Source organism: Aotus nancymaae, unplaced genomic scaffold, assembly GCF_030222135.1.
Source record: "Aotus nancymaae isolate 86718 unplaced genomic scaffold, 86718_ANA_hifiasm-v0.15.2.pri h1tg000041l, whole genome shotgun sequence".
NCBI lineage: Eukaryota > Metazoa > Chordata > Mammalia > Primates > Aotidae > Aotus > Aotus nancymaae.
Genome location: NW_026988455.1, coordinates 41,027,073 through 41,054,552, shown reverse-complemented (window position 1 = coordinate 41,054,552; position 27,480 = coordinate 41,027,073). Strand labels below are relative to the sequence as shown.

Sequence of the window (27,480 nt, the reverse complement as noted above, 5' to 3'; positions counted from 1 at the left end):
TGTAATCCTAGCACTTTGGGAGGTCAAGGCAGGTGGATCATTTGAGGTCAGGAGTTCAAGGCCAGCCTGGCCAACATGGTGAAACCCTGTCTCTACTAAAAAATACAAAAACTTAGCCGGGTGGTAGTGGCACACGCCTGTAATGCCAGCTACTCGGGAGGCTGAGTCAAGAGAATCTCTTGAGTCTGGGAGGCAGAGGCTGTGGTAAGCCAAGATTGTGCCACTGAACTCCAATCTGGGTGACAGAGTGAGACCCTGTCTCAAAAAAAAAATTCTAATGATTCTGAGCTACACCTAGTTAACAACCGTTGCTGGCCAGGCACTGTAGCTCATGCCTGTAATCCCAGCACTTTGGGAGGCTGAAGTGGGTAGGTCATTTGAGCTCAGAAGTTCAAAACCACCCTGGGCAACATGGTGAAACCCTGTCTCTACTAAAATACAAAAAATTAGCCGGGCGTGGTGGCGTGCGCCTGTAGTCCCAACTACTTGGGAGGCTGAGGCAGGAGAATCGTTTGAGCCTGGGAGGTGGAGGTTGCAGTGAGCCAAGATTGTGCCACTGCATTCCAGCCTGGGCAACAGAGTGAAACTCTGTATGAGGGCAGAGTGAGGGGGAAGAACCATTGCCTTTGTAAAAAAACAAAAAACAAATTGAGTAATGTACATAAAAATACATAATATATCATAAATTGTTATGCAGATTAAGGTTCAGTTATATTTTAAAACTTACAACTCATACACTCTTATGGGATTTACAATGCTGGGTCACATGAAATTCTCAATTTGTCTTTCTGTTTGTTTTTAAGAAAGTTAATGCAAAACTTCATGATGGAGTATGTCAGCACTGTAAAGAAGTTCTTGAGTGGCGTGTAAAATACAGCAAGTACAAACCATTATCAAAACCTAAAAAATGGTGAGTTAAGATTCTTCATTGCCTTACTAGTGCTATGTGTATCATAATTTATTATTTCATTTCCTGATTTTCAACATTGTGTCCAAATAAATGTTAAAGTAAATATGGAAAAAATTCCATTCTACCCTGTAGAATTTCATCTTGCCTGCTAAATCTTGGTTTGTGAAGGCAGACAGATTTAAAAAGTAAATTCATTTTCTGCCCCATTCTTTCATAAATAGGCATCATTTTTATAGAACTTTATTCATGAAAGGTGGGTTAGGGCTGAGAAGAGACTGTTTTCCACAATTCTATCTCCTACCAATAAGGTAATACTATGCACCATAGATTATCTTTACCAATTCTTAAAAGGGATCAGACCTTTTAATTCAACTCGTGAAGATTACTGAATGGCTTAGGTTAAACATTATAAATGAATCACTAGATTATAACTTATAATATTATTTATTTTTAGATTTTGTTTCTGATCCTTCCATCCCTAACTCCTTTTTTTTTTTTTTTCTGAGATGGAGTTTCGCTCTCGCGACCCAGGCTGGAGTGCACTGGTGCAATTTTGGCTCACTGCACCCTCCGCCGCCCAGGTTCAAGTGATTCTCCAGCCTCAACCTCCGAAGTAGCTGGCATTACAGGCACCTGTCACCACGCCTGGCTAATTTTTTTGTATTTTTAGTAGAGACTGGGTTTCGCCATGTTGGCTAGGCTGGTCTCAAACTCCTGACTTCAGGTGATCCGCCCGCCTAGGCCTCCCAGATTATAGTCATGAGCCTGTAATTGGGATTGCAGCCTTGAGCTACCCCACCCGGCCTTAACTCTTGTGTAATTCTGGGGTTTTCTTACATCAGCCTCTGTGCATCCTCTATAGCTCCCTGACATCCTTCAGCTCAGCTGTGTAAGGACAGTATTGGAGGGTAATTGCTGAATGAAAGAGAAAAGTGATTATTATCTTAAATAAAAGTTAGGATTATTCCTTTCACATGATAAGATTTAATTTGGTAATCTGCATAGTAGCTATTTAGACTATATTTGCTCACTGTTGCCTTATTTTTCTGACTGTTCCATAGTTTCATCTTTGAATGCATTCCTTCCTCCTTTATGGGAGAAAATTTTGCTTAAAGTTTAGAAATTTAGTCTAAATAATAGATAGAATATGACTTTTGCTTATTTCTACTAAAAAATTACGTTAGCCTTTTGCAAATCTAAAACTCAAGATATAAAATAATTTGTTTACTTCAAAATATTAAAACACTGAAAGGTAAAAGCGTCAAAGAAGGATAAACTAACTTAAGCTTTTTAGATTTTTTTCGTACCCTCATTTAGAGCAGACTGTTTAGTATTTATTATAGGTATAGTTGAACCTCCTTTTTATTTATTTATTTATTTATTTTTAAGACAGGATCTCACTCCGTCACCCAGGCTGGAATGCAGTGGCACAATCTCAGCTCACTGCAACCTCCGCCTCCCAGGTTCAAGCAATTTTACCACCTCAGCCTCCTGAGTAGCTGGGACATGCCACCATGCCCAGCTAATTTTTGTATTTTTTTGGTAGAGAGAAGATTTCACCATGCTGGCCAGGCTGGTCTCGAACTCCTGACCTCAAATGATCCACCAGCCTCAGCCTCCCAAAGTGCTGGGATTATAAACGTGATTCACCCCCCTTTTAAATAGTTTTACCAGCTTCTTGCTCCTTTTAGTCTTTTCTTCCTGTTCTCTAGCATTTCCTCCCGTAAGAAAACACTTTTAAACAAGTCTGATGAGATTTCCGTGAATGAATTAATTGTGTTCTCTAATAGAAAAATTAGATGTTGATTGCAAAGTAAATCATGTAGTTTTAGTTAATAGGCCTTGTACAAGATTTGTAGCTTTCTGAATATTTTCAACAAGTTTTTATTCCTATAAAGGTATTTTAAGATTTCATCATCCATCTCCATTTTCTCCTTGTTTCCTAAAAGAATTTGAAGCATAGGCAATAAACAACATTTATGTCATAGCATTTTAATAGATTAGTGCTGTGTAACAAAGGAAATAATTTAAAAACATTCCTGCCTTATCCATCATCAGTATTTAAATCTCTTGTCTTTAATATTTGCTAAATCCTATATGTTTATCTTCATTTTGAATGTGTCAGTATGTAAAAGGTCACATCAGTTATTGTAAATTTTCCAAATGCTCTATTTTGCTGTAGAACTTCTGAACTCATGTATTTTTTTTCTCAAGACAGAGCGAGACTGTCTCCAAAAAAAAACAAAAAACAAACAAAAAAGGAAACTGCTAGTTAAAACAAGATCTTGTAGAGGAGGAAAAAAATCCTTTCCTTCTATCCTTCTAAGTTCTCACCCCTGGCTCTGTAACAAAAACCAGATTAGCAAGAGAAAAATATACAGATTTATTTAATGTAAGCTTTATGTGACACAGAAACCTTCATAAGGAAACAAAGACCCAAAGAAATGGGTAAACCTATGTGTTTTTATGCTAGGTTTGATGAAGAGTGGAAAGTCATGGGATAATGTGATGGGGACAAAAACAAAGGGGCATGAGCTAAGCGTAGTAAACTAAACAGCAAGGCCTGTTCATTCAGATGCCTCTTACTGTTTCTCTGTTTTTAGAGATAATCATGGTCCTTTCCTCTAGGTATAGAGAGGGCACCTCTTGTAGTAAGGTCTTATGGCCTACTTCAGGGGTGAATTAGAGAGTCCTTCCTGCATCTGTTTGCCACATTTCTTCAGCTCAAAATATTCAGTATGCCAAGGGACCACATTCTGCAGTAGCATGTTCTGAATCCCGTCAGTCTAAACATATTACTTAGGAGGTTACTTGCCTGGCCTAGAACATCATGTATTTCAGATGGTCCTGAACACATGGCACATTAGATATATTGGAAAGCCTAGCTTTCAAACTCCAATCCAGGATTGAGAGTATTAGAGAAAGTAAAACTCACAATTGTTCACATTGCTTTCTTTGTGTATTAAGACTTGACCAACATTGTAAAGAATTTGAATCCATTGCCAATGCTGATGATAGCATAACTTGCTTTAAAATTTTTAATGCTTTGTTCAAGCTAATTACCTGTAAATTGAATTTGTCATTTCTTAGGGTTTGTATATGAAGTTTACTGAACATATCTTTTGTCTTTGTTTTAGTTTTTTTGAGAGAGTCTTGCTCTGTCACCCAGGCTGGAGTGCAATAGCGCAGTCTCAGCTCACTGAAATCTCCACCTCCTGGGAGAGAGATGAATTGAAAATTATGTATTTGCTGGAGGAGGATAGGATGATGGCTATGAAAGAGGAGGGGATAAAAAGCATCTCACTTATCAGTGATGTATAAACAGTGTGACACTGGTACTGTCCTTTGGCATAATGAGATAAATATCTCTGACTACTCAAAGCTTTAGGTCTTTATACAAATAAAATGATAAGCTCATAAAGATTAAAAAAAAAAAAGCATCAAGACCAGCTGCCACTCTTGTTTTACACACCGCCCTTTAATCAGAAGTCAGCACAGTATGTACTAGGATCACCCCACCCATTTCTTAAGGCCAGTACCTGCTACTCCGTGATGGAGGGCTGCAACGGTGGTGTCAACACCTTCCTTGACACGGAGTGGCACAAACATTGTTAGACCTGAATAAGAAGGTTCAGACTTTAAGATTATTCACATATGTAAGAATTAGGGTTCAGGAAAAGTCTAAATCTTTTTGTATAAAATTTTATTTTTCAAGTGCCTAGGTTTTTACTTTCAAAAAAGAACCCCAAAATGAAAACCATTCATTACCATTCCTGGTCAATCCCAGGTTATTCATGAACACTGTAAATAATCTCAATATGGAGCTGAATTATTGGAGAAATCAGAGATCTTATAACTATAAAACAACACTGGTTAGTAATGCCTATGAAAAAAGTAATGTAAAAATATATTAAATAATTTATATAAATCTTAAGGAAGGAATCTTGATATTTTTATACTTAAGTCATTATAGACATTTATGTGTTTTCCAGGTACTAGAAATATAAATGTTTAAAAGATTTTGTCCCCTTCCTCAAACACTGCAAGGCCAGATAAAATTAGTTCTTTTCTTTATTCTGGGCTCAGAAGGATTATACTTCTTACCCAAAAACAAAAGTAAAGCAGAGGGAGTTCAGATTTAAATGCAAATTGATTAGATTCCAAAGCCTTGTTTTCCTTTTCTCTCAGTGAGTTCTCAGCATTGTATTATTCAATTCAAAAAGTCCTTTTCTTCTCTTCACCTGGACCTAATGCTTCATTAATTTTTACAAAGGTCACCTATCTTGTTTATGGACATTATCTACTGTTGAGTAACACATACACTACTGAGTGCCAGCCTGCTTTTCTTTTTTAATACATATACCTGTGGAACGACAAATAGATTTTGCCTTCAGGCCCTGAAATGCCTATGCTGGAACCTAGAAACCTTTTTTGACTTTTATTTCAGGTAACCAAGCAACCTTTTCTCCTATTAATTTAGAAATGTGGTAGGCAAATACTCCCATTTATATGAGAATCTTGAGCCTGCTGCTTTTCTCTTTCCACGTATTAAAAAAAAGTCACCAGCATTATAAGGTTAGCTTATGTTTAGTAGTAGAAAAGAAAAGAGAAGCTGGTATAAAACAGCAACGGTCCTCAAACAGATTGGGGTCTGAGCTTGGAATTGGACCTGTGAATTCTTCACATCAGTGGTTTTCAAATAAAGAGGTAGGTTGGGGGTAGAGTTTGTCCCCCAGGAAGAGTGCTACTGACACATAGTGTAAAGAGACCAGGCGTGCTGCTAAACGTCTCACAGTTCACAGGACAGCCTCCTGCCACAATAAAGAAATGTCCAGCTCAGCATATCAAGAGTGTCTTGGTTCAGAAGCCTTGCGCTGTACCAAATAGATAGATACTCACAAAGCCAAGGCACTGAAACATTCTGTATATTAGTTGAGTATATCTTTGTATCTTATCAAACTTTTCAGCCGTCAAATTCTTTAATACAACAAAAACTAATCCAGGAGTCCAGTGAATATAACAGGCTAAAACAGAACTGCCCTAAGTGGGGAGAAGGGAGCCCAGACCTTAAATGCTATGTGATAAATGTGAAAGTAGATTTCATCATAAAAATATTTCCAGTGAAGGAGGAAAGAGCTAATATAACCTTCCTTGGAACCAGCGTTACTCTAGAGATGTCAGGCCTGAGAGTTTCATGTCATGAGGGTGCTTTATTCCTTAAGAAACTGTTCCTTTTCGTTAAATATTTTAATTGAACAGAGTTATTTCCCTGGCCCTCACATCCAGGTATTTAACCCTCCTGATTTATTGCCTCTCAGCTTTTATTCCCACTGATTGCTACACCTTATCTATTCATACTTTGTTGTGTTGAATAATAAATTCTTCTCTCTCTTTTAAATTTATCATTGCATCTCATATCACCTCTACTCAAGTACCTCTGTGAGTTCAGAGTTGACTAAACCAGTGATTTTTTAAAAAGTTGGAGAGGGAGGCAGGCACAGTGGCTCATGCCTATAATCCCAGCACTTTGAGAAGCTAAGGCAGGAGGATCACTTGATTCTAGGAGTTTGAGACTAGCCTGGGCAACATAACAATACTTTGTCTCTACAGATAATTTCAAAAATTAGCCAGGCATGCTGACGCACACCCTTATCCTAGCTGCTGGGGAGGCTGAGGCTGGAGGATCACTTGAACCTGGGCAGTCAAGGCTGCAGTGAGCTGTGACCACACCACTGTACTCTGGCCTGGGTGGCAGAGCAAAAAAAAAAAAAAAACATATTTTATATAAATTGAGACTCAAGGGCTCCAGTGGTGTTGGGTGGGACTCCAGCAACTGGAGGCTAAGAGAGCTTTGTCACCAGAGAAGTTCTGCTTTTATAGGTCTAATATAATGTGAGAGTTGGCTGGAGGGATTGGGTGGTGGTGGGGGGGGGGTGATCCTCTGGACTGTAGGGGAAAAGGTGATGCTGTTTGGGAGAAAATGAGATAGGGGCCTGAGATGTTGCCAAATAGATTCCGTTACAGGACAAGGGTCCCAATCCAGACCCCAAGAGAGGGTTCTTGGATCTCGTGAAAGCAAGTTTATTAAAAAAGGAGACGAATAAAAGAATGGCTACTCCATAAACAGAGTAGCCCCGAGGGCTGCTGGTTGCTCATTTTTATGGTTATTTCTTGATGATATGTTAAACAAGGGATGGATTATTCATATATCACCTTTTTAGACCATGTAGGGTAACTTCCTGGTGTTGCCATGACATTTGCAAACTGTCATGGTGCTGGTGGGAGTGTAGCAGTGAGGACGACCAGAGAACATTCTAGTGCCCATCTTGGTTTTGGTGGGTTTTAACTGGCTTCTTTACTCAACCTGTTTTATCAGCAAGGTTTTTATGACTCGTGTTTTGTGCTGATGTCCTATCTTGTTCTGTGACTTAGAGTTCCTTAATATAACCATCGGGGAATGCAGCCCAGTAAGTCTCAGCCTTATTTTACCCAGCTCCTATTCAAGATGGAGTTGCTCTGGTTTACACACCTCTGATGATTATGCCACCATAGTGCTGCCTTCCTAGCCATGTGCTTGCCCCCTCTTTGCTACAAAGCTTTCTTCTAACTAAATTAGCCAAACCAAGACCGTAAAGATAATCTTTTATAAACCAGCCCCTTTCCTTTTTTTATCTCTATTTTTAAAAGAAAGAATTTCTTTTTTTTTTTTTTTTTTTTTTTTTTTTTTTTTTTTTTTTTTGAGACAGAGTTTCGCTCTTGATACCCAGGCTGGAGCGCAATGGCGCGATCTCGGCTCACCGCAATCTCCGCCTCCTGGGTTCAGGCAATTCTCCTGTCTCAGCCTCCTGAGTAGCTGGGATTACAGGCACGCGCCACCGTGCCCAGCTAATTTTTTGTATTAGTAGAGACGGGGTTTCACCATGTTGACCAGGATGGTCTCGATCTCTTGACCTCGTGATCCACCCGCCTCGGCCTCCCAAAGTGCTGGGATTACAGGCTTGAGCCACCGCGCCCGGCAAGAAAGAATTTCTATACCCCTAAAATGTTGCTTAATAGAGTATCACTGTCCTCACTTTTCAATGAAAACAAATTAGTGGACAGAGAGATGTATTGCCCAGTTTATGGTTGAATTCATGATAGTTTCTTGACTCAATCCTTGGCACTGGATTATTGTATGTGTCTATCAGTTAGCATTCATTACTTACATTTGTTCATTGAGCAAGCACTCAAGGGAACAAGAGTCTCCTTAAACTAATTGTAATCACAATTTAGATAGGTTATGTTAAAAGAAAACTTTAGACAAATTAAATTTAACAGAGTTTAATTAAGCAAAGAATGATTCAAGAATCAGGCAGCCCCCAGAACCGGAATAGTTTCAGAGCAACTCTCAGGGCCACCACGTGGTTCAGTAATATTTTTGGACAGAAAAAGGCAAGTGACCTTACAGAAAACTGAAGTACATAAACATTTGGATTGGTTACAGCTTGGCATTTGCCTTATTTGAACCTACTTTGAACACTTGGCAGACTGCGGTTGGCCAAGACTTGGTTACTCTTACAATAGTAGGTTACAGTCAGTTTACATATCAAGTTAGGTTACAGTTCAGTATATTATAGAGAAACCTTTAGGCTAAACTTAAAATATGTACCCAGGCACATTAGGCCAAATTTAATTTATCATTAGATTCCATCTGTAACCATGCAAGCTGTACTTGTTCTCAGTGCTTAAAAACTGAGCATACCTCTCACTAGGAGGTACCTGAGGAATAATGTATGCTATATGCAGTGATCAGTACCACTTCAGTCCTTAATCTCCAGGTAATCTGAATTTGTAGTATCTGAGTGGAGATCCATGATTTAAATGACTAATTTTATGGTCTATATGTTTTAAACACTTTGACTTGCCTCCATTTTGATATGTTTGTAGTCAATGAAAAGGGAAAATAAATGGATTTTTTTTAAAGTATTACTATGTGAATAATTTTTGCATGTTTTTTCTTCTTTAAAGAATATACTTATTTCAGGATATCTGAACATTATATGCATTATTGTAGAATCTTTTAATGACACAACTGTTTACATGCTAATAAGCTTTGGTGTTTATCACAATTGGTAATAGGAAGGGGAATGCAAAAGTTTTTTTTTTTTTTTTTTGGAGACAGAGTTTCGCTCTTGTTACCTAGGCTGGAGTGCAATGGCATGATCTCAGCTCACCACAATCACTGCCTCCTGGGTTCAAGCGATTTCCCTGCCTCAGGCTCCCAAGTAGCAGGGGTTACAGGGATGCACCACCACACCTGGCTAATTTTGTATTTTTAGTAGAGATCAGGTTTCTCCATGTTGGTCAGGCTGGTCTTGAACTCCCGACCTCAGGTGATCCACCTGCCTTGCCCTCCCAAAGTGCTGGGATTATAGGCTTGAGCCACCCCGCCCAGCCTGCAAAAGCTTTATATTTCATAATACAGTTTGAGCGTCCCAAATTCCAAATACAAAATGCCCTAAAATCTGAAATTTTTTGAGTGCCAACATAATGCTCAAAGGATTTATGCTCATAGGAACATTTCAGATTTCAGATTTTTGGATTTGGGATGCTCAACTCTAAGTATAGTATTAGCAAATATTCCAAAACCTGAAGGAAAAAAAAAAAATCTGAAACCCTCTTGGTCCCAAACATTTCAGATAAGGGATTCTCATTTCAGATAAGGGATTCTTAGTCTATAGGAGGGTATAGAGGAGAGTCTTTGACTAGGTGATATTATCTATCGAGAAATAGCCAAAGAGAAGTGAACAAAGTTCAATGCCTTCACAATAGAATATATGACAGGAAGAAACGGTATAGAATGTAAAAGGTATTGGTAAAAATTGAGTGTTTAATTTATGTGTTTATTGCCTAAAGACTGACTTTTTTTAAACTAGAGACAGGGTTTCACCATGTTTGCCAGGCTGTTCTTCAACTCCTGACCTCTGCCCACCTCAGCCTCCCAAAGTACTGGGATTAGAGTCATGAGCCACAGCACCAGCCAAGAATGACTTTCTATTGTTTTATATTTACCACTTAAACTAACATAGCAATGTGATTATTTATCCAGTTGATAGATTATCAAGGCCCTTCCCAAACCCCTTCCCATCCTGCCCCAAATTTCATCCATTATTTTTGTTATTAATTTAGGGTATCAGACTAAGTGGAAATAGAAGATGAAGTTCATAGCAGTTGTATTCATTACATTTTAAAGGTTTATTGGCTAAGAGAAAATTGACATATTTAAGCATTAAGTTACATTTTGCACCAAACTCCGGGTGATATCTCAATCAATTTCATTGAAATAAGTAATTATTAAATATCATTTTACTCAGTGAAAAACTGATTACTTACTGCTGCAAAGAATGTAATAAATTAGGAAAGAAAAAAATTGTTCTAAAATACAACAGGAGAAAGGTATATTAAATGATTAAACCTTCATTGTTAACCTGTTCCTGTCTCTAAATGTGTGTGTACCTATGTGTAGTTTATTTGAAAAAATCAGGTTAAGTTTGTGATGGTAGAGGTTTTTAAGATGAAGATAGTCGAAAAATAAATGCTATGTTCCAGAATCTAAGCACAATTAAAAGGTAGTAAATACTTCAACTGTAGTCCAGGTCTTTTCTTTCTCCTTCCTGCCCCATTCCCCATAAACACGGTAAAGATCCACTATAAATAGCTGAGAAAACCCCTATAGTTGTTTATTTTTTCCTACCATGAGCCATGATACAGCATCACTTCCATGAATAAGGATTAGGAATGGCATTGCAGAGAATGTGTCTTAGATCGATAAAATACTTTCAGTAAGAACTGTCCTCTGGGATGTAGAAGTAGCTTTTGGTATTATAGAACCTTTACTGGTATTTTGGAAGTACAGTCATTGTACTATTTAAGGTCTGAATGATGTATCCTTTCTAGTGGAATTTTAAGTGTAAAAGGTTGAAACCAGAACACTTAAGAAGTCCCTTAAAAGTAGAAATCATATTCTGTTAGTGGGAATTTTGAGAATTATTACTGAAATTCTTTAGAGAATTTTTAGGAAGCCGGTGTGGTTTGGGGAAATAGGGTAAAAGGAAAGGAAAAGATCCCAAATACTTCAAGCTGGCCTGGCTAAGGACGTCATTGAAGGTAATTAAAATATTTTACCCCCAAAATGTATTTCTTTGACATATTTTGAAATGGCTGCCACTTCACCATCTTGACAGAAATGGCCTTGCAAAGCTGTCTTAAGTGGGGAAAATTTGTATCCGTATAGAATCTCCATTAATGCAGTCATGCCCCCTCCCCTGTCTCTTTATTTCCCCAGATCCAGGAGAGGCTGAGAGCAGGAAACCTTTAAAAGTCTCTCTGAGGGAGGCTCCTCTACATAACAAGGCCACCTTTGCTGGCCAAGCCTCTTTCCATCTCTGTTTTATCAGAATCTAAGCCCCCATTCTTTCTGTAACCTCAAGATGATATATAAGTTAGAAGTTGGGTCTTCATTCTGATGGCTCCTGTGTATGCACATTAAGTAAATTTGTAGCCTTACTCCTATTGGTCAATCCACCTCTTGTCAATCATTTTTAACAAAACTTGAAGAGGCCAAGAGCAAGTGGCTGCCACGTCATATATATTACATATTTTAACCCCAGAATTCTGAGATCAAAGTGGACAATTAAGATATTTGTATTAAATTTAACATTTTCAAACCTCTGTCACATATGTTGGATTCTAATAACAACCCTGTAGAAGAAGCAAGAACAGATAAGGAGGTGAAAAATTAGGTGACTTAACCTGTACACAGCTAGTGAACAGTATATTCAAAACTAGCATCCAGATTTTTTAAATTTCATAATCTTACTGCTTTTATTTTAATGTCAGGTCCCTAACTAAGTGGAGTTTTCCTTTTTAGAATGAAAATAACACCTGTTAGGAAACCTTTTCTTGTGTCTTCTGTAACCTCCAAGAAGCTGGACTGGATGTGAAAGATAATTTACTATAATTCACTTGTTATATTAAGAACAAAATTGTCTCTAGGAAGAGTCAGTTGAAGTTATATTGGGGAATATTACTCCAAACAGAGTTCTTAAGTTCTGAGCAAAAACAAGATTGTTAAGGACAACAGAAAGAAAGCTCGATTCAATTTGCAGTTATTTTAAATAGCATCCTTAATGTACAAGACACTGTGTTGTATGTTAAAGAAGATACTGAATTAATCTGTGTTACCCAGGAATTTACCATCTCTTAGGAGAGAGAGACTCCACAGATAACTCTTAGGCAGGTTGCAGAAAGTGCTAGATGTGAGTAAAAGGAGAAACAGATGCAGAGGATGCAAGGTAAGGCTGCAGAAGAATAAAATGAAACCAAGAGAGAAAGGTCTAGAAAAGACTTAAAGGTAGAAGAGTGGTATAAATAATGTTTATAGGAAACCTTGTGAGAAGGGCTCCAGGGAATGGAGAGAAAATGAACAAGAATCCCCTGTTGCCTTTCATAAACAATGCAGATAATCCCGGGCTGTCTTTATATGTCCTGTTTCTTGGTTCCACATGAATTAACATTTCTTCATTCATTTGCTCATTACTTTTTTTTTCTTCTCATTGCATAACTTTTGGTGATCCAAGAACAGTAATCAAAGTTGCCTATCAAAAGGAGGTTTTGGTCTATTTTGAATATACACTAAATGAAGAGAAAATAAAACTTGGAAAGTTGGCTTAGAGTTTGGATTTCTAGGTTTAAAAAACTGGGTTATTATTATTGTTGTTGTTCTTTTATCAAACAAAAGCAAGCAGTTATATTCTACAGATCTTTTTTGTTTGTTTTTGTTTTTTGAGACAGAATCTCTCTGTGTCACCCAGGCTGGAGTATAGTGGCGCGACCTTGGCTCACTGCAACCTCTGCCTCAGCCTCTCGAGGAACTGGGAATACAGGTGCCCACCACCATGCCTGGCTAATTTTTGTCTTTTTAGTAGAGATGAAGTTTCATCATGTTGGCCAGGCTAGTCCCAAACTCCTAATCTTAAGTGATCTGCCACAAAGTGCTGGGATTGCAGGCACAAGCCACCCCGCCTGGCCATATTCTGCTTATCTATCTGTCCCTTCATGTGTACCAGTGTGTGGCAATACACATTGGCCATTTTTGTCATACTTTTCAGTTCCAGCTTTTTTTTTTTTTTGAGATGGAGTTTTGCTCTTGTTGCCCAGGCTGGAGTGCAATGGCATGATCTCAGCTCACCACAACCTCCGCCTCCTGGGTTCAAGCAATTCTCCTGCCTCAGCCTCCTGAGTAACTAAGATTACAGGAATGTGTCACCACTCCCAGCTAATGTTGTGTTTTATGTAGCGACAGGGTTTCTCCATGTTGGTCAGGCTGGTCTCGAACTCCAGACCTCAGGTGATCTGCCCACCTCAGCCTCCCAAAGTGCTGGGATTTAAAGGTGTAAGCCACTGTGCCTGGCCTCCAGCCTTCCTTATAATAGGCTGAGGCTCTGAAGGTTAATTAGTGATTTGAAAATTTTGTCATCACATTCCAGGAGTATTAAAATGTCCTAGAGTGGAGTTTTAGTCATTGATAGCTTATTGTATTACATTGTAGTAAGTGATAACTATGAACTGTGGCTTTATTCTTGCCCACAACTATGGTCTTACTGCCTTTAAAGGTGAAAGTAGTAGAGAGCTTTTATTACTTCTATCAATGGCTCTCCAGTTCATGAACACTCCAGTTCATGCTTTAATTTAAAGTTTCCAGCTCTAAAATATTGAATACTATTTTTTATTTTTCCTTAACTACACTTGGTCAGAGGTAAATATTTTGTACCCTTTATGAATTATTGGCTGTAATCCCAGTACTTTGGGAGGCCGAGGCTGTATGATCCCTTGAGTCCAAAAGTGCTAGACCAACTTGGGCAACATAGTGAGACCCTGTCACTACAAAAAAACAGAAAAAATTAGCTGGGCTAGCGAGATGCTCCTGCAGCTCCAGCTACTCTGGGGGCCTAGGTGGGAGGATTGCTTAAGCCTGGGAAGTTGAGGCTGCACTCACTGCTGTACTCCAGCCTGGGCAATAAAGTGAGACCCTGTCTCAAAAAATAAAATTAAGAATTATTGTAATCTACTTGACTACTGCAATAAGACAGTGTAGTATAACCTCTTCATTTGCTTTCAAACACGTAATCTAGGATACAAGGAAGCGAATTGTGTAATAACTTCTTATACTTAAGGTACTTAGAATTTGGGGATATTGTTTTCTTAAAAGCATTCTCTAAGTGGCATATCATGTAATCTCATAGTAAAGTTTTATGATCTTGCTATGTTGAGTACAGATTACTTAGAGCCATTGCAGGAAAACAGGACTTTATGAAACTTCAGCAATGTTGTGTTTCTGTTTTGTACACTAAGGGTGGAGTACTGTGGCTCATTGTTTAGGAAAGTACCTCGTCATCACATACGTGAGAGTACTACAGCAGGAGCTGAATTATGTTAAAGGTCAAAGTGTAATAACCAGGAAATGAAGGCAGTGTCAGAGACTTGTAACGAAGTAAAGTCTTTTATTTCTAGCGAGTAATTATCTATTTTATGTCAGTCCCAAACTGAAACCGTAAGAAGGTAGAGGAGAAATTTTACTTCCTTCAAACATACTTTCCAGATACTGATGTTTAATCATACAATATAAAACGTTGTGTTGGCCGGGAGACCTGGAGTGTCTCTGAATCTGCTGTGATTCTAGGGGCTGTCTGATTTGTGAATCATTCATTGCCCAATTAAACTCCTTTAAATGTAGTTAGGCTAAAGTTTTTCTTTTAACATGTGTATTCCATAGAGAAATGAAAAGAAGGCAAAACTATCATTATTTTGACATTTCTAAAGTTTTCTTATCAATGAACTCATGAAATACAATATAGCCATTTTTGAGGGAAATTTGGAAAAATTCATATTTAGTTGAATTTAAAATTTTTCCTTACCATTGTAGGGAGGTTTGATTTTTTTTTTCCCCCTAAGGTTTGATGTTTTGGATCTATAAAACAAACATAATACCTAGATTAACAAGGGAAAAGGGCATACAAATTTTATTATGTGCACACGTGTACATAGGAGTCATACGAGTATAAAAAGAAATGCAAAGGCCAAGATGGTTAACATTTTTGTGTCATCTTGATGTTACAGAAAGAATGGAAGGTGGGGCTCAGATTGTGGCAAAGCAGTTATGAGTGGGGGAGAAGAGGAGGAACCTGGCTAGCAAAGGCAGTCTTGTTATGCAGATGAAACCTCACAGGTAGTAGCCCTGCAGGGCCTCTGGCAAATGTTTTTGTCAGGGCTTTAAAGTTTTAGAGCTGAGTTAATCTTTCCTAGATCCGGACAAGGGCAGGCTTCAGAGAAAGCCTGTTTATATCTGTTGTTTACTTCACTTTATTTCCTCTGCAGGTGCAAATCACCCTCACAAAAAACAGCTTTCCTAGGTGTTTGTGTTTGCAGGCCCTCTAAACAGCCATCTCAAAATGTGCCAAAGAAGCATATTTTGGGGTGAAATATTTTGGTTTTCTACACCGTGAACCTAAGTAGAGAAAATACTCAGGAGTGATTGGAGAATTTATAAATGTTTTTTAAGATGTTTCAAAATACTGTATAAGTTTTGTGACAACTTGGAGTGCATATCTCTTATCACTAAAATAACATAAAATTTATCATACATAAGATCAAGATTCTTTGGATAGAAAAAAATGTAGTTTTTAAGTGGGAGAAAAAGAAAAAGCTTAAACTTTTGGAGGTCTCCTCTCAGTCTACTCACCTGAGGGTAAGAAGCCTGGATAAGAGTTTTGAAAGAGAAGGCACGCTGAGATCCCATTCTTATGACAGAGAAACTAGAAAGTTGTAAAGTTCCGGTTGTACAGAAATAAAATTTTTATACTTTACATTTTCACAAACACTTTTACAAATTTTACCTCAGAGATGTTAAAAATGATAGTTTTGCCTTCTTTTCATTTCTGTGTGGAATACACACAATTCCTAGAAACAATCACAAACATTTACAAAGAGGAAAATGTCACTTTTAAGTATGTATGTGTATACTTGCCTTGCTATAAGATAGGTGTATTTATACTAACAGTCACTATCTTAAATGAAACTGAACTCATTTTTGGAAGGGATTTAAATTTGAAAAGAGCATAATTGTTTTCAGCAGTAGAATGCATTCTGTTCTCCGAATTGTCCATTATAATGTGTACCAGCAATTAAGAACACTGAAAAACCACCACTTGAATACCAAGGCAGTGTTACTTGGATGTAGGTCAGAAGTTCTCAAATGGTTGTAGCATAAGAATTTCTAAAAATGTTAGATTCTTGGGACCCATCCCTGAGATATTGATTATGTAAATAATACATGAGCCAGGGAGTTTGCATTTTAATAAGCTATACGGGTGTTTGACTCTTAAGGAATCTGTTCTTGGGTCTCTAGTTGGGCTGGAGAATGTCAAATCAGTATCTTTTGACTGCAGATTTAAAAACAAGGCATCCCATTTTAAGCTTATTTTACATGTAAATTTTAACACTAAGTTCTGTGAATACTATTTTATCCGTGCATTAGCAGTTTGAATATGGGGGTTTGTTTACCCCAGGGGTTTCTAATATGAAATATTCAAAGAAATGAAAACATCATTTCATTGATGTCTCAGATGATCATAATCAAGAGAGACTTTTTTAAACATTGTTTTAAAACTTTAAAAAATAGAAGTCAGAAAGTATTGTGGAAATACTCCTAATCCATTTGAGTTATTTAACTTTATCCATGTGTTACTGGAGAGCGGTCCTGATCCACACCTGCAGAGAGGGTTCTTGGATTTCATGTAAGAAAGAATTCAGGGTGAGTCCTTAAAGTCTAAGCAGGTTTATTAAGAAAGTAAAGCAGCTGGGCGTGGTGGCTCATACCTGTAATCCCAGTACTTCGGGAGGCTGAGGCGGGTGGATCACCTAGGGTCAGGAGTTGGAGACCATGTGGCCAATATGTTGCAACCTCATCTCTACTAAAAATAAAAAAAAAATTAGGCAGGTATCGTGGCAGGCGCCTGTAATCCCAGCTACTTGGGAGGCTGAGGCAGGAGAAGGACTTGCATCTGGGAAGTGGAGGTTACAGTGAGCCAAGATCGCACCACTTCCCTCCAGCCTGGGTGACAGAGGTAGCCTCCATCTCATAAAAAAAACAAAAAGTAAGTAAAGGAATAAAGAAAGGCTACTCCATAGGGAAAGCATCCCCAAGAGTTGCTGGTCGCCCATTATTATGGTTATTTCTTGATTTTATGCTAAACAAGAGGTGAATTATTCATTCCTCCCCTTTTAAACCTTACAGGGTAACTTCCTGACATTGCCATGGCATTTCTAAACTGTCACAGTGCTGGTGGGAGTATAGCCATGAGGGCAACCAGCGGTCACTCTTGTTGCCATCTTGCTTTCAGTGGGTTCTGGCCGGCTTCCTCGCTTCAACCCGTTTTATCAACAAGGCCTTTTTGACCTGTATCTTGTGCCAACCTCCTATCTCATCCTGCGACTTAGAATGCCTTAATCATCTGGGAATGCAACCCAGTGGGTCTCAGCCTCATTTTACCCAGCCCCTATTCAAGATGGAGTTGTTCTGGTTCACACACCTTTGACACGTGTATTCTAATGGAATCAAAATTTAAAATTTTTTATTGCATAATAATCAAGTAAATCTTTCTGGAATGCTAAAACAAACATACCAATATAGCTTAACAAGTAAATGTTAATTTACTGTTCTATTTTCTAAAGGTAGTTTAGATAACTTTTTTTTAATATAATTTATTATCATGTATTAAGATAAATTTCCCAAGGACTTCTTTAGCTCCCTTTTGTAAATTTTGATGTTGTGTTTTCATGGTCATTCAGTCAAAATATTCTCTTTTTTCTGTGAATTCCTCTTTGATCTGTGGGTTATTTAGAAGTTTCTAAATAAGTTATTTAGTTTCTAAATATTTGAGCATTTTCCAGATATTTTCTGTTACTGATGTTTTGTTAATTTCACTGTGGCAGGATGATATATATATACTTTATATAAATTTCAGGGTTTTTTCTTTTTCAAAGAGGTTGAAGTTGGCTTTATGGCCCAGAATATGGTCTTAGATAATGTTCAATAATATACTTGAAGAGAATGTATTGCTCTTGTGGTACAGATTGTTCTAAAATGGTCATTTTTTTGATAATGTTCATACAGAATAAGTACCTCATAATCTTTATAATAATATACTTTCAATTCCTCCCTGCCAATTTTGTATTATTGTTGTTATAAATTTTACTTTTACATATTCTATAAATCCATAGTATATTTCCACTATTTTGCCTTTACACTCCCAATTCTATTCTGATGATCTATACTTGTTTATTCTTATGTCAGTAGCACACAGTCTGGGTTACTGTAGGTTTGTAGTGTGTTTTGAAGTCAATGTATGTGAATCTTCCCATTTTATTGTTTCTTTTTAAGATCATTTTGGTTATACTGGGTCAGTAGAACTACTGTATAAACTTTAGAATTAGCTTGCCAATTTCTGCAAAAATGGCCAGTTGGAATTTTAATAGAGAGTTCTTTGAATCTGTAGATCAGTTTGGGGAGTATTGCTCTCTTCTCAATATTTTTTTTTTTTTTGAGACGGAGTATCACTCTGTCATCCAGGCTGGAATACAGTGGCACATCTCCCAGACATGCCACCACATCCAGCTAATTTTTGTATTTTTAGTAGAGATGGGGTTTCACCATGTGTTGGCCAAGCTGGTCTCAAATTCCTGACCTCAGGTGATCCACCTGCCTTGACCTCCCAAACTGCTGGAATTACAGTGAGGAAGGAGACCCAAGCATCTAAGATCACCTCCCCCTTGACTTCCACACTGCATTTCAATAGAAGAAAAGGCTGGCCCGACTGGCGCCTCATAAATCGCCTTCCTATAGATGGCAGGCATTAAATGGGGGAATTTCTCCGGAAGGCATTGTTTTTACTTAAACAAGATCAAACCCCACTCCACTCCTCCTCCATCCACCAAGACCCTTTCACATGTAATTTCTAAAACTGTAAACCCAAGACCCTTTCACGTGTAATACCTAGAGTTGTAAGCCTATATGAAGGCAGAGCTTCTCTTTGTTAGAGGAGCTTGGCTGTTAGAGAAACATGTTGCCTTGCTCCCGGCCAAAATAAATAAATAACCTCTTCCTTCCTAGTTCGGTGTCCAAGAGGTCTGTTTCTCGCAGCTGCTCCTGCTTCAACAGGCATGAGCCACTGCGCCTGGCCTTCAATATTGAGTATTTTCATATAAAATATGGGATACCTTTCCATATAGTTAGGTCTTTAGCTTGTTTCAGTGATGTTTTGTAATTTTCAGTGTATTGGTCTTGCACTTCTTTTATTGAATTTATTCCTTTATTCATTTTTAGATTGTTTATTGATAGTATGTAGAAATACAGTTGAGTTTTGTATATTGATCTTGTTTTAATGCGTTTTTAATGACACTTTAAAAAAATTTTAAGAGTAGATAAATATCCAGCAGTTTTATTCTGCAGCTGTAAACTGTTATCTAGAAATGCAATATAATTAATTTAGAGTGATATAAGATAAATGCCTGAAGTTGAAATTTAGGAGTTTTTATTTTTAGGCTTTTTAACTATACATTTAGAGACATCCTCTTATTTTATCAAATAAGTCTGAAATAAATATAAATAAATTACCATCTTATTTTTTAGTGTTAAATGTTTACAAAAGACGGTGAAGGATTCTTATCACATAATATGTAGACCATGTGCCTATGAACTTGAAGTTTGTGCAAAATGTGGAAAGAAGGAAGACATTGTTATTCCGTGAGTGTTTCCTTTTATGTTTCAATTTTACTTAGTGATTGATACATAAATTTCTTTTAAGAGATGATCCATAACTCTTAGACTTAAGTTGTATGTCAAACTAATATAGACTTTTTTTTCTTTTTGAGATGGAGTTTTGCTTTTTGCCCAGGCTGAAGTGTGGTGGCGCAATCTCGGCTCACCGCAGCCTCCTCCTCACAGGTTCAAGCAATTCTTCTGCCTCAGCCTCCCAAATAGCTGGGATTACAGGCGCACCACCATGCCCAGCTAATTTTGTATTTTCAGTACAGATGGGGTGTCTCCATGTTAGTCAGGCTGGTCTTGAACTCCTGACCTCAGGTGATCTGCCCGCCTCAGCCTCCTAAAGTGCTGGGATTACAGGGGTGAGCCACTACGCCCAGCTTAATATAGACTTTTGAAATTATTTTTCTATCATGACAATTAAAGTGAAACTTTATATTTTTTAAGAAAATAAAATATTTGTGAGATTCACATTCATTCCAAAGAATTACACGTTATTTAACAACCTTTATTTTATTTATTTTTTTTATTCTATTTATTTATTTTTTTGAGACAGAGTCTCACTCTGTTGCCTGGGTGGAGTGCAATGATGTGATCTTGGCTCACTGCAACTTCCGCCTTCCAAGTTTATGGGATTCTCCTTCCTCAGTCTCCTGAGTAGCTGGGATTACAGGCACACACCACCATACCCGGCTAATTTTTTGTATTTTTAGTAGAGACGAGTTTCACTGTGTTGGCTAGACTGGTCTCAAACTGCTGACCTCGTGATCCACCCACCTCAGCCTCCCAAAGTGCTAGGATTACAGGCATGAGCCACCACTGGCCAACTTTTCTTTTCTTTTCCCCCAGATGGAGTTTCACTTTTGTTCCCCAATCTGGAATGCAATGGTGCAATCTCAGTTCACTGCAACCTTCACCTCCTGGGTTCAAGGGATTCTCCTGCCTCAGCCTCCCAAGTAGCTGAGATGTATTTTTAGTAGAAATGGGGTTTCACCATGTTAGCCAGGCTGGCCTCAAACTCCTGACCTTAGGTGATCCACCTGCTTCAGCCTCCCAAAGTGCTGGGATTACAGGTGTGAGCCACCACGCCCAGCCCAACTTTTCTTTTAATAGACATCATGGGGGCCGGGCGCAGTGGCTCACGCCTGTAATCCCAGCACTTTGGGAGGCCGAGGCGGGTGGATCATGAGGTCAAGAGATCGAGACCATCCTGGTCAACATGGTGAAACCCCATCTCTACTAAAAATACAAAAAATTAGCTGGGCACGGTGGCGCGTGCCTGTAATCCCAGCTACTCAGGAGGCTGAGGCAGGAGAATTGCCTGAACCCAGGAGGCGGAGGTTGCCGTGACCCGAGATCGCGCCATTGCACTCCAGCCTGGGTAACAAGAGTGAAACTCCATCTCCAAAAAAAAATAGACATCATGTATTAATTTCTTTGACCCTACTGTAGTGACAGTAGTATTATAATTGGTTGGATTTCAAGTTAGTATTCAAGGATCTCTTTTTTTTTTTTTTTTTTTGTGAGATGGAGTTTTGCTCTTGTTGCCCAGGCTAGATTGCAATGGCACAATCTCAGCACACGCAACCTCTGCCTCCCAACTTTAAGCGGTTCTCCTGTCTCAGCCTCTCACGTAGCTGGGATTACAAGTGTGCACCACTATGCCTGGCTAATTTTGTATTTTTAGTAGCGGCGAAGATTTGCCACATTGGCCAGGCTGGTTTTGAATCCCTGACCTGAGGTGATCCACCTGCCTTGGTCTCCCAAAGTGCTGGGATTGCAGGAGTGACCCACCATGCCCAGCTGGATCTTTCTCTTTATACTTACTTCATTAGGTTCCTGTAATCAAGAAATGTAATGGTAAAAGTCTTTTCAATCTACGTGGTTAAATAATGAAAGCTGGGAAATAAAGAGAAATTTTCTATTTCATCTTTAGGTTCAATAATAAATCAGAAAAAACAGAACATACTGAAAATAATCCAAGTTCCAACCATAGAAGCTGCAGAAGAAATGAAGAAAGTGATGATGATTTAGATTTTGATATTGATTTAGAAGACACAGAAGGAGACCATCAAATGAATTAATATCACTGTATTAAAAGTCGGCCGGGCGTGGTGGCTCACGCCTGTAATCCCAGCACTAGGTGGGATTACTAGGTGGGTGGATCACGTGAGGTCAGGAGTTTGAGACCAGCCTGGCCAACATGGTGAAACCCGGCCTCTACTAAAAATACAAAAAATTAGCTGGGCATGGTGGCTCATGCCTGTAATCCCGGCGACTCGGGAGGCGAGGCAGGAGAATTGCTTGAACCTGGGAAGCGGAGGTTGCAGTGAGCCAAGATGGCACCATGCACTCCAGCCTGGGTGACAGAGTGAGACTCTGTCGCAAAAAGAAAATAAAGAAATAAAGTCAACTTAAGAATGTGAAATTCTAACCAACTTCTGACTATTTTCCAAAAGATACTGTGAAATCCTAGTGAGGAAATCAGAAAAAGCTATAGAAAAATTGACAAATTTTGTACATGAACAATATAAATTGTGTATACTGTATTACCTAATACCAAACTAAACAAGATTCAGAATTGATGATAGTATAAGAACTAGCTCATGTAAAATAAGATGACATTGTTATATTGCTAGGCTCAAAAATTGGTCCTCAGTATATCCCTTTTGATAAATGATCTTAAGTAAATGACTCAAAACTAAGGCCCTGTCACTTATGTTTGTTACAAAGCAAAAGAAGTTTTTTCAAATAATAATGTTTAACAATTGTATAGCAATTCTTTGTATTTTTTTGGTACCCACTACGAAAAGCCGGAAGGTAGAAGAATGACACCAATGGAAAGAGACTCTGGGTCACAGCCCTTTCTGGGTGGGGACCCCGGGAGGTGTGGAGAGGCTGGTGGAATTAATGCTCGGAATCAAGTCACAAGAACCAACTGGGAAAGACACACTGTCAGCTGATTAACGCGATTACAGTACCCGACCCAGCTGAGGAGTCAATGAAACTCAAAACTGCAATCAATGCATTGACTGTATCTGTTGGGACCATATAGGAGGGTCAAAAAGCAATCAACTGCCGATTAGACCGGTTGGAGGAACTCAAACACGTAGTAATGACGAATCAAGAGACGCTGCTTCATGCAATAGATGAAGTTGATCGGAAAGTTAAATTTACCCACGCTGGACCTACTATAGGGGAACTTGCCCCAGTGCCGTCAGCACCCGCACCTCCGGCACAAACTGCAAGGAATCCATATCCAGTTGCTGAACTTGCGACACTGGGAAGATCTTCTTATCTAGCTACATAATCGTTTTTAAAAAAAGAGAGAGGGAAGACCCCGTTGGTGAAATATAGTGACTCCTCACTGCCACTGCCACCATCAAATGGGTTTTTAGAGCTTTGAAACACAATCTTTGTAAATTAATCAAAACTTCCCTATGACCTACCTGCCTTCTACCCATACCGGAATTTGACCACTGCTACCCTAAAAGGCAAGATGGGCTTTGATACAGAACGACTGCTTTCTCTTTAACAGGAGATGCTACACATCTCTGTGGGTAATTTAAGTTGGACTTTTGACTCTAAAACAGCTATAATTTAAGAAAGTTAAAATCCTAATGGAGCTAAAGAATCTTGACTGACTGTTGCCTTTGATGGCCAAATAAGGGACTATTGTGAGTACTTAATGCTACACTTACTATAAGAATGGTAATGTTTGTTATCTTTCTCCTGGGCTGGATAGTGGGCTATATCTTATTATAGGCTTCGAAAAGCACCTGTAAGGCATAACTGTTCATATTAATAACTTAATAAATAAATAGTATATGAAGCTTTTAAAAAATTTTATATATCATCACAGTTTTATATTTTTTTATATATCACATTTTTACCTTTTAATCTCTTACACAATGTACATATAGAAAAAGTGCATATAATTTATATAGTTCAATAAATAATTATAAAGGAAAGTTCATGCATTTATACACCTAGGTGAGGAAACTGCCAGCATCAGAAGACCCCAGCAAGGCTCTCCCTCAGCAAAAGTTCATCTTTCTTCCCAGAATTGGCACTATTCTGAATTTTGATAATTATTTTCTTAATTTTTCTACTACCCATGTTTGTACTCCTAAACAATATAAATTAGCTCGGTCTGTTGTTGTTGTTAACTCTTTTTTTTATATTTTTAATTTTTTTTCACTCTAATTATTTATTTAAATTTTTTTTGAGACAGAGTTTCACTCTTGTCGCCAGGCTGGAGTGTAATGGTGCGATCTCAGCTCACTGCAACCTCCACCTCCTGGGTTCAAGTGATTCTCCTGCCTCAGCCTTCCAAGTAGCTGGGATTACAGCTTCCTGCCACCACGCCCAGCTGATTTTTGTAGTTTTAGTAGAGACAGGCTTTCAGCATGTTGGCCAGGCTGGTCTTGAACTCCTGACCTCAGGTGATGCACCTGCCTCAGCCTCCCAGTGCTGGGATTACAGGCATGAGCCACTGCTCCTGGCCATATTTTTTATTTTACTTCATTTTATTTTATTTTTTTGAGATAGAGTCTCACTGTGTTGCCCAGGCTGGAGTGCGGTGGCATGAACTGCTTCACTGCAACCCCTGCCTCCTGGGTTCAAGTGATTAGCGATTATCTTGCCTCACCCTCCTGAGTAACAGGGACTACAGGCCTGCACCACCACGCCTGGCTAATTTTTGTATTTTTAGTAGAGATGAGGTTTCACCTGACCCCAGGTGATATGCCCACCTCCGCCTCCCATAGTGCTGGGATTATAGGCATAAGCCTGTGCACCTGGCCCTTAATTTGTTTTTTCTAATGTTGAGAGACATTTGAGTTATCTCAAATTTTTCCCGTTATAAACATTGTAACAGGAAACATAGTGTGACCAATGTTACATGTGTCTCTTGGTAGACCTGTGCATTTCTGTTAGGTATGTATCTAGCAGTCGTAGAGGGAATCAGGGCTGTGCAACTTCACTTTTACTATGTAAGACAAAACTTTTCCAGAGAGATTTCATCCCCTTTTTCATAGCAATGGATTAGAATTTCAGCGCTCTGCATCCTTTCTAACACTTGGTATCAGACTTTTCAATTTCTCCCAGTTGGATATGTGTGCCATAGTATCTCTTTGTCTTAATAATTTGTATTTCTAATTACAAATAAGCTTGAGCCCCTTTTTTTGAGCCCCTTTGTGTTTATTGGCTTTTTCACTTTTGATAATATATAATAGGGAATAATATAAGTGAAATGTTTTTTTAGAAATGCATACTGAAATTCTTAAGGATGTAATACCAATTTACTTTAAGATATTTCAGCATAACAAAGTAAAGACACAGATAACGTTTCAGTGATGTCAGAAAATATTACCTGGAAATACATCAAAGTATTCAAGAACTCTGTCAACAAGAGTATAAAATTTTAAGACATTAAAGAAAGTGGAGGTTGGATGTATTGGCTCACTCCTGTAATCCCAGCACTATGGGAGGCCAAGACAGGCAGATCACCTAACATCAGGAGTTCAAGACCAGCTTGGCCAACATGGTGAAACCCATCTCTATTAAAAATACAAAAATTAGCAAGGTATAGTAGCAGGTGTTTGTAATCCCAGCTATTCGGGAGGCTGAGGCAGGAGAATTGCTTGAATCTGGGAGGTAGGGGTTGCAGTGAGCTGTACTCCAGCCTGGGTGACAAGAGTAAGACTCCCTCTCAAAAAAAAAACAAAAAATGGAGACAAAAATGGATAGAAATACTATCTTCACAATGTGAAAGTCACAATATTCTAAACATATAACCTGACAAATTTTCTGTCCCACAAATTTGTGTGGCATTCCTTTTTTACATATAAACTTATTTTCTGGACTACTTTTGTGATCTAAGGAGACAACTAAAGTCTTACTGGACCTAGCATAAATTATTTCCCATGTGAATGAGTACTAATTACTTAGATGACTTTACCAGGAAAAAATTTAACAAAGAGCATCACCTAGTGACATATGTTAATAGCTGCATTTCATTCCTTAGTGCTAAGAAAGATTGTTTTGTTTTTTAAGCAGACTTTTATATTTTTTATATTTAGTTCCTTTATATATGTTTTAGGAATTAACCCTTCTAGTCCAATAGCTATTTGTATCATAACTCAGCATATAGAAATTAGATGAAGGCTTTGTTTTGTTTTAATGCAATGAATTGGTTTAATGTAGTGCATTGATTTGTTGCACCTTGATAACTGGCAGGAGGATATCAAGACTGCATTCACATATTCTGAAATATGACAGTGCCTTATTATAGAAGTTTCATAACTCGGATGGTAAAATTTATATAAGGATCTTTTAAGAAAATTCTTATTCCTGGGATATCACGATTCATTTGGTCTGGAATATAACCTAGGATTTTTTTTTTCTAATTCCTCAGGTGATTCTGATCATAAGTTGTAACAAATACGATTAGTTGCATATGGCAGAAAGCCATTCCCAGGCCTATTTGCTTCTCTGTAGCTACTAGAATATAGTACCCCCATTGTCATGTTTTATCTTTCACAGCCCCTCTTGGAACTAGGAGTAGCCAGCCATATAAGGGGAATCTGCTGAGACAATCTGGGAAAGACTTACCTCACTTACAAAAAGAAAGCACTTTTCTACCAGGCTGTTTCTTCCTGAATATGGTTGTGAGGAAACATGATGTTTAGAGCTTGCAGCCATGATAGGGACAACAAATGAGCTGCAGAGACAGTGATCCAGAGCCCTGACATTGTGAAGCTGCTGAAGTAATGAGCCCTGGGCTCTCAACCATCTCTAGAATTCTCGTAAGGTAATTATATGTCTAGAGCTTTTTCAAGCACCTATGTCTGTAAAAAAAAAAAAAAAAAAGTTTTTAAATAAAGTTTCTTTTATTGTAAAAAAGAAAAGATAGACCGTGCACAATAGCTCACGCCTGTAATCCCAGCACTTTGGGAGGCCGAGGTGGGTGGATCACGAAGTCAGGAGTTCAAGACCAGTCTGGCCAACATCTAGTCTCTACTAAAAATACAAAAAAAAACGGTCTCTACTAAAAATACAAAAATTAGCCGGGCATTGTGGTGCATGCCTATAGTCCCAGCCACTCAGGAGGCTGAGGCAGGAGAATCCCTTGAACCCAGAAGGCAGATGTTTTGGTGAACCAAAGTCACACTACTGCATTCCAGCCTGGGCAACAAAGCGAGGCTCTGTCTCAAAAAAAGAAGGTAATTACATGTCTAATTGGACATTTAATGCATAAGTTGCTGCTAATTCTGTTACTTTCAACCAAATGCATTCCCAGCTGATACCTCAGCAAGTTTTGTAACCCAATTTTATAGCACTCATGTGCTATGACAAAAAGAGAACGTCGGTATATCAAAAAATGATTCACTAGTAATGAAGGCTTATGGATTTGGTTGTTTGATTACATTCTCCAAAGAAGAATTGATATACCATGTATACAAGATTATATATGTAAAATCTAAATCTAAGATAGATCTTATACATACTATACTTACCTGTCACATTTATGCAGACATAAATATTCCATGATCCTAAACTTTTTTCTTAAGTGAAATTTATAACAGTATTAACTTTTAATTAACACATGTCTGCCCCTTCCTTTCCCCCTCTTTCTAGGTCTTTTTCTTTTCTTGTAACATTAGTCCTGTATTAAATGATTGCCCTCTAATTATGGCATAGAATT

The 27,480-nt window shown here is 38.3% G+C and overlaps 1 protein-coding gene across 6 annotated transcripts in view; it reads left to right on the top strand.

Moving 5' to 3' along the window:
- The window catches only part of CUNH9orf85 (chromosome unknown C9orf85 homolog), a 150,633-nt gene that overhangs the window by 33,248 nt on the left and 89,905 nt on the right, over positions 1 to 27,480 (top strand). For 3 of the 6 annotated variants that reach the window (XR_010337048.1, XM_064361650.1, XM_012453944.2), the window contains exon 2: positions 804 to 910. Coding sequence is in view for 5 of the 6 variants with exons in the window: in XM_064361650.1 (XP_064217720.1) it covers positions 804 to 910 (107 nt within the window). In the remaining variant the exon portion in view is untranslated. Of the gene's footprint in view, positions 1 to 803; positions 911 to 17,243; positions 18,337 to 19,637; positions 19,752 to 21,708; positions 23,615 to 24,002; positions 24,954 to 27,480 lie in introns of those variants that run through there. The other 3 variants (XM_064361652.1, XM_064361649.1, XM_064361651.1) reach the window with 3 other exon arrangements.